This window comes from Cynocephalus volans, chromosome 14 (genome assembly GCF_027409185.1).
Source record: "Cynocephalus volans isolate mCynVol1 chromosome 14, mCynVol1.pri, whole genome shotgun sequence".
NCBI classification, from domain to species: Eukaryota; Metazoa; Chordata; class Mammalia; order Dermoptera; family Cynocephalidae; genus Cynocephalus; species Cynocephalus volans.
Window position 1 is genome coordinate 15241256 of NC_084473.1, and position 16505 is coordinate 15257760.

The 16505-nt window shown below is 37.6% G+C and overlaps 1 protein-coding gene across 2 annotated transcripts in view; it reads right to left on the bottom strand.

Annotated features, from left to right (window-relative positions):
* Positions 1–16505, bottom strand: part of NBAS (NBAS subunit of NRZ tethering complex) — a 361846-nt gene that overhangs the window by 187804 nt on the left and 157537 nt on the right. For both annotated transcript variants that reach the window (XM_063078155.1, XM_063078154.1), the window contains exons 29-30: positions 10855–10957; positions 1483–1712 (exon numbers count right to left, since the gene is read on the bottom strand). In XM_063078155.1, the coding sequence (XP_062934225.1) occupies positions 1483–1712; positions 10855–10957 (333 nt within the window). The remainder of the gene's footprint in view (positions 1–1482; positions 1713–10854; positions 10958–16505) is intronic.

The following is a 16505-nucleotide window of genomic DNA, read 5'->3' on the forward strand; positions in this document are numbered from 1 at the left end:
TGAAAGAGGAAAACTCAAAACCAATTAAACGCAATCAAAAAGGAGCTGGACAAATCTAGTACAACCATTCAACACAATTTTGTAAAGCATATGAAAATGTTGCAAATATGTATATATTGGAATAATAAATGACAGAAAAAAGTGTTATAAATAGAAATGTATAATAATATCTTCTTTCTGTCAAATTATATACAAGGACATGTGCAAAATAAATAGCATCCCACTGATTAGGCTCAAAACATCTCACTATTTTATTAAATAAAGAGTAGATAATTCATCAAATAAAATGTAAAATCTCTTATAGATTGTTATCTAGCAAATCTGAGAAGATAGGATAAAATTAGGATGCACAGTGTAGGAAAACAAGACACAGTATGCATAAGCAAATAAGTAACTTGCCAGAGACCACAGTCACCTTATATCAAAGAGGTCCTCAGCTTTCTTCAGTTTCTTTGATCAAGAAACAAAAATTCAGAGATTACATGAGAAACTCAGGTCCTCAGAAAAACTGCCAATTGCCTTGTGGAGGGAAAATAAGTTAAAAAGTGTTTCTATAAATGAATGCGGAACAGCACAGCTCTGAGCAAAGTAGACCAAGGTCTAGAAAAGAAATCTCAGACAAAGAAAAACAAAGCAGACACAGACTTTCAGAGTGTGAACTGAAGGAGAAATCTGTATTAGAAGGAGTAGACACTACAAAACGGTTGAAAACCAACTTGAACAGCAGCATATTGGTCAGATGGCTGGGGAGAGGAGCCATAACACAATTTAACTATTTCTCAGCTTCTGGAACATTAAATCAGGTTATCTCTTTGAAAGCTTTTAAAATTCATTAGTATGAAGGTGATACAGATTTTACTTCCTGATCAATATTTATTGGGCTCTTTTAATTTTATAAAACTTAACTTTCTAAAAATTAACTGTAAATCATAAATAATTCTAAACAAATGAGTGCAATTTTGTATTCCTAATTATGAGAATTCAGATCATGAATATACATTCTTTCTAGTGTTAAACAAGAGAAGTGCATTAAAATAGCAGCACAACAGGCCAAGAGAGGAAGTAAACTTATAGTCTAGAAATTTCAGCCCAGAAGGGACTCTTGAGCTTTATCATCTGATCAGGTCCCTTGGCTCTATACAAGGCAGAAGCTATGCAAAGGAGGCAGATACCACCTACATGTGTTGAAAATTTTCAGAACTTGAATTTATAGGCTATCACATGAATCTCTTCCAATGGAAGAGAAACACAATCTTACAGATAATCAGCAAAAATAACTGGGGAAAACATGCTGGAGAAAAATGGTCAAGAGGAAGTTGATTGATATTCGTAATACAATTAGTTTTCTCTCTATATTCAAACAATATATAACTCTGTAGTTGTAATAATATACTTTTTAAGGCAAATAATAAACTAACACTGGAGTCTGTGTATTCTGACTTCCCCCTTCCCTCTTACAGAAGAATATAGAGTTAATATTACCTGGCTAGATCCATGCAGCTGTCAGTGAGGTTGGTGGAAGAATTGAAGTACTCTCTGCTGGCAGCCAAAACCAAGTCAATACTTTTTTCGTAACTGACCCTATACGGGGGTTTCCCTTTATGGGCTATAACAGCTGGGGGATTTATTGAACAAGCACTGCAGTACATCATCTGCCCAGCCAAGCGGATATTTTCAAGGCGACTGGAGCACAGTAGGCTTTCTGTAAATATCTGGGAAAAAGAAGAAACTAGAATTAGTAATAAAGAGGAAAGACTCAATTCTCAACAAAATGAAGGCTCTGAAAGCTAAATAAAATAAATTAAAAATACATGTATCCCAGAGGTGGTGATTACACAACACTGTGACTGCACTAAATGACAACAAATTGTACACTTTAAATGGTTAATTTTATGTTATGTGAATTTCACCTCAATAAAAAAAAAATCTACCTTTTAGGGAGAAGAAAGAATAGATTCACTGAGAAAAACAAAATTATGCATAATATTTTAATGTATTATAATGAATACTTGAGTCAAGTATCTAAAGTTCCTATTCATAAAAAGAGGACTCCTTAGACATACTGTCCCAACCTCAGCAGGGCCTACTCTGCTTAAACTATTTATGACAATTTTAATGTTTTAAAAGAAAACCTCTGAATATGATACATATAATACATAACTATTTAAAGCATCTGAATTCACTCTTACAAACTAAATAACCAAGCTACAAATGTTATCTTACACCTAGTCATTAAAATTACAATATACCATATAACATTGAGTTTTTTCCCAACCTGCACATTAAGAATTATTTAAATAAAAAAAGAGACACTAATGGAAGGTATTCATGCAAATATCATCATACTCTAATAGGATACTAATAGCATCAATTAATGTAAAGTTAATTCTATTATTTAGATCATTTATGTACTTATTCCAGAAAAATACTAAACAAAGTGACCCTTTTAAATTTAAACTAATAATGTCATAAATAATTAGTACAAGAACTTCCTCAAGAATGCTCTCTCCTATCACTCCACAGTTACATGAGAATAGCACAGAAATAGAAGAGATGGAAAAAATAAGATTACATAAAGAAGCAAGAGTTTCCTTATAATTAAGAAGACCATCTAATATTCATAGGCTCCCCTCATTTTCATTTCTTTGTGCCTAGGTCTTTATGGAGATGTATGAAAGGATAAAATCACTAATATCTAAGAGGAATCTATTATAAAACAATATTGTGACAGAAAGCAAATTGTCAATGAGCAACCCTAATCACTTCTGACAGATGAAAATGGCTTACCCCAAGACTAACCCAGTGACTGACATGCAATGGTTTCTCTATATTTCTTTGGTGTATTGAAGTAAGCCATAAAGAGTCAAGGACTAGTACTGAAAAATATAATATACTCACCCTAAAACTTAAAAGGTTTTGTTAAAATGAACACTATAGATACCTGTTCTACATGCTGTATATAAATGGTCAACAATTTCAAAGCTATGCCACTGTGCTTTCAGGTTATTTTCCAAGGACAATAAAACCCAATAACCAAACATCAGTAAGATAATATAGCATATTTAAAAGGTACTAAAATGATATTTAAAAACTTAAGTTTGCCAAATCTATATTACTATCAAGAACCATTTCAAAACTTATAATACGCTTTCAAACATTTTCTCAATGGAAAGACTCATGGACAGAAGTCATTAAATAACAAAGCCAAACAGAAAGGTATTAAAATATTTTTTAAATGCAACATGTCAAACTGTTATGATAGATTACTCCACACAGGACTTAAAGTGTAATAATACTTATTGCCAATTTTTCAGTCATAATCAAAACCATGGTCAGAAACAGCAAAGTATCGAATTAATACCAGTACAATGTGAAAGTACTACTTCAGACATACTAATGACAGTTAGGTTTCAGACCCCATGTCTGTATGAGTTATTTTCTCCTGAAATTGATTTCAAGTTTTGCTTTAGATGCAAAAGGGGAAATTACTCGCAGTTGTAAGTGGTCTGAGACTGTAATCATCAATATGAACACTACCATCATTCACTTAAAAACCTGAAATTCAAATAAAACCATTCATTTCTCAAGTCTATATTAGCGCTCTTTTGTTAAAATCACCTTGAATTTAAAAAACTGAACGATTTTACAAAATAGAGACCTATTTTTATAACTCTCATGTCATCATCAGTGGGTCGTGCTTTCTGATATCAGAGCAAAGTGCTACAAAAGACATTCTATTTCATTTTGTGTCTGGTTTACTTAACAATAAAATCAAACAATAAAACTCTTTTAGATTGCATCTCATTAAAAGTGAGTTAGCTGCGGGAGTTTCAAGATGGCAGTGGCTGCGGCGGTTGGCGCGGAGTAGCTGAGGTGGAAAAGGCGGCCACTGGGCCTCAGGCAGCCAGGAAACTTGTGGACCTTCCTCTTGCCATCTCTTAAGGGAGGACCGCTGCTGGTGGCCGGTCATGGGGGCTGACCGCCACTTTGCCCTCGGCAGGAGAGGCAGCCTCATTTACAGGCAACAGCTTTGAAGTATGGGACAGGAGAAGAACTGTTTCGTAGCTGCAAAAGTGAGTCTCTAAACAGGGAACACAGTGCCAGGGCTGCCGTGGATGCAGCCAGGATCCCGGAGGCTGGGGCTGCGCTGAAGGCGGCCAGCTGCCCTATTCATGATTCGAGGTTTCAGGCCGGCATAAAAGAAGATTCCCAGGAGCGCCCGAGCCGCGCCACGGGACCGAGCAAGCAGCCCGAGGCGGCAGGAACCAAGAACGGGGAAGGCGACAAACCAGAGGCAGAGAGTGAGCGCCCGACCTGGCACAGCCCTGTGAGTGACCCCTGGCCCGGCCCTGCTCAGGGGGCTGACGCCCACCCGACTTCCGCCTGCATCACCGGGCCACTCACCGCCCCAGGGCTGCCTCCATTTTCCCAGGAGGTGGCAGCTCTGGCCCGGCTCGGCTCCTCACTGAGCCTTCCCACTTGCTTGCCCGGCGCGGGGCTTCTCGGGGCCTGTGGGTTGGCCTCCACTCCCACTCCCTCTGCAGTTCTCTGGCGAGGCTGGTGGCATGGGGCGTCCCCGGCCAGTGTCGGGAGGGCAAGGAAGTACAGGCAGGACCGACTGTCACTCCACCACACCCTGGGGTCCGGCCCCCGGTAAACTTCCTGTTACTGGGAGGCAGATACCATCTCTGCGGCCACCAGTTCGGAAAAACGCCTAACCAATTTCTGGTTGGGAATACTGTGGTAGGAGAGTTCCCAAGTCCGCTTAAACCTGCCGGAGAGCTGACTGCAGGTGGGCACTGGACTCGGTTCGTGCCAGGGGGATACAAAGGTGAACCGTGTGCTGCAGGCTCCTCCCCCAAGGAGCTCATGCTCTGGTGTGGGAGATAAGACAAGTACACAAATAACCGCAATACCAGGAGGACAGTGATAATTCCGAGAAAGATCTACACAGTGCTACAAAGGCACCCAGAGTGACCAGTCGTCTGTGCCTAGCAGAAACCTGGTAGACTTCCTGGATGAGGCGGTGCTGAGCAGAGTCTTGAAGGCCCAGCTGACAGACGAGGGTCGCAGAAGACACGTCCCAGCCCAGCCCAGTGCGCACAAAGCGGGGAGATGTGCGGTCAGGGAGGCGGAGACTCGACAGAAACCACACACCCTGTGGGGTCGCCACTGCACGATCCAACAGCCCGGACCAGAGGACACGGAACAGGGAGAAGTCCTGCACAGGAAGTGAAAGCTCAACAGAGATCACACACCCTGTGGTACGGGATCCACCAGCCCAGCAGAGTCCAAGCTGACGAGAAAGGTGGCTCCCCGTAGAGGCCCAAGACCCAAGGCAACCACACACACAAGGCACTAGAGGCCAACTGAGCAGTCACGGAGGTAGCCATACCAAATAGGCAACCACAGCAACATCTTAGTTAGTCATTAGTCTCAAACCGGTGGACTATGAAACCCCCTGCCACAATGAATAAACATCAAAAAAAAGATACCAGAAATACAAAACCTCAAGAAAGTACACCACCAAAAGTTAATAAATCTAAAACTCTAGATCCTATAGAACAAGAAGCCCTTGAAATGACTGACAAGGAATTTCGAGTGATAATTCTAAGGAAACTGAATGAGATACAAGAAAACTCAGCTAGACATCATGATGAAATGAGGAAAAGTATACAGGACCTGAAAGAGGAAATGTACAAGGAAATCAATGTCCTGAAAAAAAAAGTAGCAGAACTTGCTGAACTGAAGAAGTTATTCAGCGAAATAAAAAACACAACGGAGAGTTTAACCAGCAGGCTTGTCAAAATTGAAGAGAGAACCTCTGAACTTGAAGATGGGCTGTTTGAAATAACACAAACAGACAAAAAGAAAGAAAAAAGAATCAAGGACATTGAAGAAAATCTGAGAGAGATATCAGACAACCTTAAGTGCTCAAATATCCGAGTCATGGGTATTCCAGAAGGGGAGGAAAACGGAGATTCCATTGAAAACATATTCAAAAAAATAGTAGCAGAAAACTTCCCAGGTATAGGAAAAATCACAGATCTTCACATCCAGGAAGCTCAACGATCTCCAAACGTATTCAACCCAAAAAGGCCTTCTCCAAGACATGTCATAGTCAAATTGGCAAAACTCAAAGACAAAGAGAGAACCTTAAAAGCTGCAAAAGAGAAGCATCAAATCACCTATAAGGGAGCCCCAATCAGGCTAACATCAGACTTTTCATCACAAACCCTAAAAGCTAGAAAGGAATGGGATGATATTTTCAAAATACTAAAAGACAAAGACTGCCAGCCAAGAATACTCTACCCTGCAAGGCTATCCATCCCAAATGAAGGGCAAATAGTATATTTCTCAGACAAACAAAAACTGCGGGAGTTCACTACCACACGACCACCCTTACAAGAAATCCTCAAGGGAGTACTGGGTTTGGTTCCTGAAAAATAACTACCACTGCCATAAAAACCCAAGAAAAATCAAAACCCACTAGTATAATAAAAATGGCATTCATGAAGAGAAAACAAGCAAACAAAAACACTATCTACAACCTAAGGAACCAACAAACACAGAAACCAAACAGTAAATCAGAAAGCAAGGAACAAAAGACACCTAAGACAACCAAACAACCAATAAAATGCTAGGAATAAATCAACACCTTTCAATTACAACTCTTAATGTAAAAGGCTTAAATTCCCCAATCAAAAGACACAGACTAGCTGACTGGATCAAAAAGGAGGACCCAACTATATGCTGCCTACAAGAGACCCACCTCACCCATAAAGATTCACACAGACTAAGAGTGAAAGGATGGAAAAAGATTTACCATGCAAACAGAAAAGAAAAACGACCTGGAGAAGCTATTATTATATCTGGCAAAATAGACTTTAAACTAAAAACCATAAAAAGAGACAATGAGGGACACTACTTAATGATAAAAGGACTGATCCATCAAGAAGACATAACAATCATAACTATGTACGCACCCAATGTTGGAGCAGCCAGATTTATAAAACGAATTCTATTAGACCTAAAGAAGGAAATAGACACTAATACCATAATAGCAGGGGACCTGAACACCCCACTGTCAATATTAGACAGATCATCTAGGCAAAGAATCAGCAGAGAAACACAAGATCCAAACAATACTCTAGACCAATTGGAATTGGCAGATATCTACAGAACATTCCATCCAACAACCTCAGAATATTCATTCTTCTCATCAGCACATGGATCATTCTCCAGGATAGATCACATATTAGGTCACAAATCAAGTCTCAATAAATTGAAAAAAATTGGAATTATCTCATGTATTTTCTCAGACAACAATGGATTAAAACTAGAAACTAATAACAAACGAAACTCTGGAAACTATACAAACACATGGAAATTAAACAGCATTCTACTCAATGACATATGGGTCCAAGAAGAAATCAAGCAGGAAATCAAAAAAGTTCATTGAAACTAATGAAAATAATGATACATCATACCAAAACCTGTGGGATACTGTAAAAGCAGTATTAAGGGGGAAATTTATTGCATTAAATGCTCACCTCAGAAGAATGGAAACATGGCAAGTGAACAACCTAACACTTCACCTTAAAGAACTAGAAAAACAAGAACAATCCAAACCTAAAGTTAGCAGACGGAAAGAAATCATTAAGATCAGAGCAGAACTGAATGAAATTGAAACCCCAAAAACAACTCAAAAGATCAATGAATCAAAAAGTTGGTTTTTTGAAAAGATAAATAAAATTGACAAACCATTAGCATGGCTAACAAAAAAAAGAAGAGAGAAGACTCAAATAACAAAAATTAGAAATGAAAAAGTTGATACTACAACTGATTCATCTGAAATACAAGGAATCATTCGAGACTACTATAAACAACTATACGCCAACAAATTTGAAAATCTGGAGGAAATGGATAAATTTCTGGACACACACAAGCTCCCAAAACTGAACCATGAAGACATAGAAAATTTGAACAGACCAGTAACAATAAAGGAGATTGAAGATGTTATAAGAAGGCTCCCAACAAAGAAAAGCCAAGGACCAGATGGATTCACAGCAGAATTTACCAAACATTCAAAGAGGAATTGACACCGATTCTTTACAAACTATTCCAAAAGACTGAAACAGATGCTAATCTCCCAAACTCATTCTATGAAGCAAACATCATCCTGATACCAAAACCAGGTAAAGATATAACCAAAAAAGAAAACTACAGGCCAATATCCATGATGAATATAGATGCAAAAATCCTCACTAAAATACTAGCAAACAGAATACAGCAACACATACGTAAAATTATTCACCACGATCAAGTGGGATTCATCCCAGGGATGCAAGGTTGGTTAAACATACGCAAATCAATAAATGTGATACACCATATTAATAAACTCAAACACAAGGACCATATGATCATCTCTATATATGCTGAAAAAGCATTTGATAAAGTTCAGCACACATTCATGACAAAGACCCTCTATAAGTTAGGTATAGAGGGAAAGTATTTCAACATAATTAAAGCCATATATGCCAAACCCACTGCCAATATCATCCTGAATGGGGAAAAGCTGAAAGCTTTTCCTTTAAGAACAGGAACTAGACAAGGATGCCCACTCTCACCACTCCTATTTAACATAGTGTTGGAAGTACTAGCCAGAGCAATCAGAGAAGAGAAGGAAATAAAGGGCATCCAGATTGGAAAAGATGAAGTCAAACTGTCCCTGTTTGCAGATGACATGATCCTATATACCGAACAGCCTATAACCTCAACAAAAAAACTGTTGGAATTGATAAATGATTTCAGCACAGTTGCAGGATACAAAATCAACACACAAAAATCAGTAGCATTTCTTTTCTCCAATAGTGAACATGCAGAACGAGAAATCAAGAAAGCCTGCCCATTTACAATAGCCACCAAAAAAATAAAATACTTAGGAATTGAGTTAACCAAGGAGGTGAAAAATCTCTATAATGAGAACTACAAACCACAGCTGAGAGAAATTAGAGAGGATACAAGAAGATGGAAAGATATCCCGTGCTCTTGGATTGGAAGAATCAACATAGTGAAAATGTCCATACTACCCAAAGTGATATACAAATTCAATGCAATCCCCATCAAAATTCCAAAGACATTTTTCTCAGAAATGGAAAGAACTATCCAGACATTTATATGGAACAATAAAAGACCACGCATAGCCAAAGCAAAAAATATTTTGAGCGAATTTTTGAGCAAAAAAAATAAAGCTGGAGGCATAACACTACCTGACTTTAAGCTATACTACAAAGCTATAATAACCAAAACAGTATGGTACTGGCATAAAAACAGACACACTGACCAATGGAATAGAATAGAGAATCCAGAAATCAACCCACACACTTATTGCCATCTGATCTTTGACAAAGGCACCAAGCCTATTCACTGGGGAAGGGACTGCCTCTTCAGCAAATGGTGCTGGGATAACTGGATATCCATATGCAGGAGAATGAAACTAGATCCATACCTCTCACCATATACTAAAATCAACTCAAAATGGATTAAGGATTTAAATATACACCCTGAAACAATAAAACTTCTTAAAGAAAACATAGGAGAAACACTTCAGGAAATAGGACTGGACACAGACTTCATGAATACGACCCCAAAAGCATGGGCAACCAAAGGAAAAATAAACAAATGGGATTATATCAAACTAAAAAGCTTCTGCACAGTAAAAGAAACAATTAACAGAGTTAAAAGACAACCAACAGAGTGGGAGAATATATTTGCAAAATATACATCTGACAAAGGATTAATATCAAGAATATATAAGGAACTCAAACAACTTTACAAGAAAAGAACAAGCAACCCAATTAAAAAATGGGCAAAAGAGCTAAGTAGGCATTTCTCTAAGGAAGATATACAAATGGCCAACAGACATATGAAAAAATGCTCCACATCACTCAGCATCCGGGAATTGCAAATCAAAACCACACTCAGATACCATCTAACCCCAGTTAGGATCGCTAAAATCCAAAAGACTCTGAACGATAAATGCTGGCAAGGTTGCGGAGAAAAAGGAACTCTCATACATTGTTGGTGGGACTTCAAAATGGTGCAGCCTCTAAGGAAAATGGTATGGAGGTTCCTCAAACAATTGCAGATAGATCTACCATACGACCCAGCTATCCCATTGTTGGGAATATACCCAAAGGAATGGAAATCATCAAGTCGAAAGTATACCTGTTCCCCAATGTTTATCGCAGCACTCTTTACAATAGCCAATAGTTGGAACCAGCCCAAATGTCCATCATCAGATGAGTGGATACGGAAAATGTGGTACATCTACACAATGGAATACTACTCAGCTATAAAAACGATGAAATACTGCCATTTGCAACAACATGGATGGACCTTGAGCGAATTATATTAAGTGAAACAAGTCAGGCACAGAAAGAGAAATATCACATGTTCTCACTTATTGGTGGGAGCTAAAAATTAATATATAAATTCACACACACACACACACACACAAAAAAAAAAAAAAAACGGGGGGGGGAAGAAGATATAACAACCACAATTACTTGAAGTTGATACGACAAGCAAACAGAAAGGACATTGTTGGGGGGGAGGGGGGAGGGAGAAGGGAGGGAGGTATTGTTGATGGGGAGCAATAATCAGCCACAATGTATATCGACATAATAAAATTTTTTTAAAAAAAAGAAATATAAAGCAGTAGTCAATTATCATCTATTATTCAATACTAATACTTACAGTGAAGCTTATGGTCACCACCCTTGTGTCCAGTAAACTGTAACAATCAAAATGTCTAAATTAAAGGGAAATACTTTATGTATATACAGTTACCTCATAGCAAGCATCAGAATCTAGACACGTGTAAACATTCTGCTGCATAGTTAACATGTCTCGTAGCAACGTTCTCCAGTGAGACTCACTGACAGGAGGCTGTCTGGAGAAAACATGAGAGAGAGGGGAAGAGGAGGGGAAAAAGAAAACAATTTATGAAATCTCTCTCTTCAATTGTCCAAAATAAATAAAACTGGTACCACCATTCTAAATACCACATCATATCCGAAACAATCAATAGGACTATATCTCATTTGAATTTCTAGGAAAAAACTTGGATTAAAGACAGAGTGAAGAGTTGGGTAGCTCTGTGTCAATGCTAGAGATGCTGTCAACGCAGCCTCAGTCACATGTTGCCTGGACACAAAACTGGAATAGCATTAAATGGTAATGGTAAAGGTAAACAAACTGTTAGTTTCTAAGGTAAATTAATGCACAGTGAGATAAAGCAGCTATAACATAGCAGGAAAAGCACGTGGAAATGGGGTACTTTCAAAGCCCATCTTCAACACCCTGCAGTCTTCAGCAGGGGGTCTTCATAACTTCAACTTAATATTCAGACTCACAGGGCAACCATGGGCCCACTTGGCATCAGTGTGGAGGACAGGAACCACAACTCCCCAGCAAGGCAGCATCAGGTGTTCCTTTCACTGAGAGTACTGGCAATAGTCCACAAAGCAACTTATAGATCATTCCAGGAGTTTTCTTCTCAGATGACAGCCCAGGTGCAAGGAGACAAAGTTACGTAGAGTCATTACAGGCACTGCCTTGTCTGGATTAGGAAGAAGCTGCATGTTCTAAAAGAGCCGGTATCTTTTGCACCCATTCCACAGGCAGTTTTCAAAGTCCCCTAAAGAGACATGCCATTGACCACACTCAGGAAAAGTCCAAAGCATAAAGCCCCTATCAGGTATTTCTAGTTCATTTACAGTTCCTCTAGGCCAAAGGCAACTTATCAATCAGAGATCAGTTTTATATAAGCAGTGAGGCCTATGCAAGCTAGTTGATTAAAAACTGTTTCATAGTGTTTTCTAGACTTACAGAGCTAGGATATAAATAGTCATTTTCTCCTGCAGCAGGAGATAGGTTTGTTAACAATTTCACCCACAGTCACAGTTTAGTGGTACGATGGTGAGCAAGCCATTTAATAATCCTGAATTTCACTTTCCTCATTCAAACTCACCTCAGAGAGTAATAAGAAATACATGAGACTAATTTTGATAACATGGACATTAAAGCAAGACACTCCCAAGTATAAAAATAGGCTCAATTACCTGTATGAATTTGAATATATATTTTTTAATTTTTCTGAGCTTTAGATTCCCTTTTTGTGGCAGAAACAGCAGCAGCAGCAGTAGCAGCAGCAGCGGCAGCAGGCCAGTACGAGGATCTGAACCCTTGACCTTAGTGTTAACACCACCATACTCTCCCAAGTGAGCTAACCAGCCAGCCCTAGATTCCCTTCTTGTATATCATAAAGATTAACTTAAACCAGAATATATAAAAGACCTCCCATTTTTCTGGTACACTATACAATAAGTATTCAACAAATATAAGTGAACAAATCTCAGGTCACAAACACATTTTGTTTTAAGTCACATACATGATCACTAACACTGTCTAGAAGGAGAGAAGATATGCTATAATTCTCTCTGCCTCTCTCAAAAGTTCACCTTAGTTGAATATACATGAGCTTGGCATCATCATTTATGTTTATCTTTTAGTCTTGAAGTTGTACATAATCATGAATCTCATTGTTCAGAAAGGGCAAACTTTGTTTTATGTTTGTCAAATACCAACTAGATGATGTTTCTTGTCCATGAATCTTTTTCTTTTTTACCCTGTATAATGCCTTTAAAAATCATCACTGTTTGCATTTACAAATGCTACGCATTAAAAACAGGGCAGATAGACTGTATATGTATAACGGTTATTGCTATGGGAAAAGTACGTATATGGGATCATTCCAGTGAAAAATCTAGTCTTCAAGAATTTTTTTCTCCTAAAAATTTTAATAAGCATATGCTTCATTTGCCTATGGCATTTGTATTTGTTAGACAAAATGAACAATTACTCTTGTTCCATACGCAATAAGGCATAAAAGAACACTTTTTTTCTGCAAATACACAAAACAAACTGATATATTTGCAAGTATTCCAGGATAATCCATGAAATGTTTCCATTAGTTTTATCTTTTTATGTGAACTTTCGGTGGGCTTCAGAGAACTGGAGGGTTCTTTCAGATTTGGCTTGCAGGCAGAGAAGTATAAGCACAATGCCTGATGGAGTGTCCATCTAGCTCCAGCTTGATAAAATCAGACCTAGGCACTGTCTAGCTGCATTCAAGCTCCCACAGCCCAGCTGTTCTTTTGGAAGTCATCAACACTGGGACAGATGGTATTAATATTTTCTCACACATGGCTAGCCGTAAGTAAAGGTTCTAATTAGAATAAATTACAACACACTGTTTATGATGGCCTTTTCCAGAATGCGTTCAGTAAATAAGAAGCAAGAGTAGAACCTGAAGAAACTAAACAAGAGGTTTGCAGACTAACAGATCTCTGAACAACACAGTATTAGTTGCAGCTTTGGAATGGAGCTGAGTATCCCAGGAAGAAAGAGTATTATACTCAAGATAGTAAAACTTGGACTTGTGACAGATTCACTGAGATCTGCTGCCATTTAGAATATGCATAAGGGAGCCTGGCTGGTTAGCTCAACTGGTTAGAGCATAGTGCTGATAACACCGAGATCCAGGGCTTGATCCCTGTACTGGCCAGCCACCTCTCCCCAACCCTCAAAAAGATGCGTAAGAATATTCTACTGGTACTGAATGAAGGCCAAGCCATGGTAACATACACATGCTAATTAAGATTGTTTTGAAGTTAAATATTTAGGAAACAGAGGCCATATTCACTCACAGTAAATAGATCACAACGAGTAGAAATTAACTTCAGGGACTTCAAAAGTATTTAAGCAACTCAGTAGGAGGACAGTAGGTAATCTAGCAGCAACAGCAAAGCTTTGTTGCTGAAGAGTAAGTGCTAGAATCACTATGATCTTGGAAATACTGACCATCTGTTTGTAGCTGTAAAGAAATCTTAAGACTTAAATAGCCAAAACTTTCTAAATTATTCATTGAATAATTTCTAAGAGAGGGCCACTGATTTGAGATGTATGGTAGCTTTAACATTTGCACTGCAGAACTTATGGTCTAGAAGAGAAATTTATAACTATAGTATAATATTGATAACAATAGAATACTGTAGCAAGAGGCAGAGTTACTAAGAGAGGTAGATAACAAAATGCTAGGGAATTTCCAGAGAGGAGAATTCAATTCTGATTGAAGGAATCTAACAAGGTTTCCTAGAAGATGTGATGAAGCTCACTCTTAAAACACAGGAAAAAATATGCAATAATGTCTGTCTCATTACCATTGGATATTTATTTATTTATTCGTTTATTTTGATATTCAGATTAAATTGTAACTCTAAATCTTAAAAATTATGTAGGGAAAAATATGTTTAAAAGGATCTTGAAAAGTTCTCTTTCTTTAATCATACTGACAGCATACCTACTTCTTCAGTGTTAGTCCTTGAGAGGGCTTTTACCCCAGCCTTCTTTGTACTTTTACGTAATCTCCCTGAGTGACAGATCCAGAATCTAACCTTCTCATACATACATACATGGGGATCACTCCCAAATCCATAACTTCAGCTCAGATTTCTCTGTTGGGCTTTACATCCACCTTCCCATCAGGATCTCTACCTAATGACCCATAAGCACCTTGAAGTCACGGTTCCTCTCTACTTGATTTGTTACTATATTCTTGCTTGAGAAACTAATAGGTCAAAAAATCATTAGTTTGTTTACCGATGATTTGAATGTTATCTACTTTGAAATGCCTTTCAATTCTGTGGCCAATTTTTCTACAAGATAATCTATTAGTTCTCTCATAGTCATTGTAAGTATTTGGGTTAGTATTAATTTAATTGGGTATATCTCCCACTAGACCAGAGAGGTATTATGTCTCTTTCTTCTTCATAAGCCTGATATCACACATAATGACGGAAAGTAAGTTTGTCAAAATCCACAACAAAATATTCATAAAATAATGTAAATAAAAATCCACCAATAAATTCCCAATTATGAAATGTGAATATTAACTGATGAGTTCAATTTTCCTGTCTCTCTTGTAATTGACTCTAAATGAACCTCCAAAGAACTTAGTGACAACATAGAAAGAGACAAAATCAACTTAAATTAAAAAATGTTGTAGTTTTTAAAAAATTTATCATTAATATCTTTTCATTCACTTATTCACTCATTCATTTGAAAACAATAAGTATCTAAAAATTACTAGACACTGTTTTTAGAAATGGGAAAAAATAAGTTATTCATTCAGTAAATCTTTATTGAGTAACACAATTAAAACAAAAATATAAAAAATTATTTTAAAAATTATATTAATATCCAGAATATATAAAGAATTCAAACAACTATACAGTTAAAAAACAAAAAATCCAATTAAAAAATGGGCAAAGAAGATGAATAGACATTTTTCAAAGGAAGACATGCAAATGGCCAACAGGTACATAAAAAATGTTCAGTGTCACTAATCATCACAAGTGCAAATCAAAACCACATTGAGATACCACCTCACCGCAGTTAAACTGGCCATTAAAAAGACCAAGAATAACAAATGCTGGCGAGGATATGGGAAAACGGGAACTCTTCTACACTGTTGGTGGGACTTAAACTAGCACAGCCATTATGGAAAACAGTATAGAGTTTCCTCAAACAACTACAGATAGAGCTACCATATGATCCAGCAATCTCACTACTGGCTGTATATCCAAAGGAATGAAAATCATCGTGTCAAAAGGATTCCCGCACTCCCATGTTCATCGCAGCTCTATTTACAATAGCTAAAACATAGAACCAACCTAAGTGCCCATTGACAGACGCCTGGGTAAGAAAAATGTGGTATATATACACAATGGACTACTACTCAGCCATAAAAAAGAATGAAATTCTGCCACATGAATGAGTCTGGAGAAAATTACATTAAGTGAAATAAGCCAGACACGGAAAGACAAATACTGCATGTTTTCACTAGTAACTGGGTGCTAAGAAAGATGGAAAGACAGAAAGACAGACAGAAAAACAGACAGAAAGATAGAAAGACAACACCACAACAATGCATTGAACTTTCAGAAGGAGAGAACAAACCAGAGGATACTAGAATTGGGGGAGAGGAGGGAAGGAATTTGGGAGTGATAGGTCAGGCAAAGGGTATAAAGAAAAGCCACAATTTGTAATAATAATCATGCTAACAATAATAAACAAACATTTTTAAAAAGGAGAAAAAATTATAAACAAATTTTTAGAGTTAAAAAATATTAAGAAAAAAAATTTTTCTGAGCATCATCTATGTGCCAGTCACAAATTAGTATTTAACAAAAATTCTACTTTTGTGCAGTTCTAAATTTACTATCTGTATATGCTGGAATTTTTATTGGGAATGCAGGGAAAAAAATAGATCAGTTTGGGAGTAACTGACATCTTTACACTATCGAGTCATCCCATCTATAAACATGATATTTCCCTCCATTTCCTTAGATTCTTATACGATCTCAACAGTGTTTTAT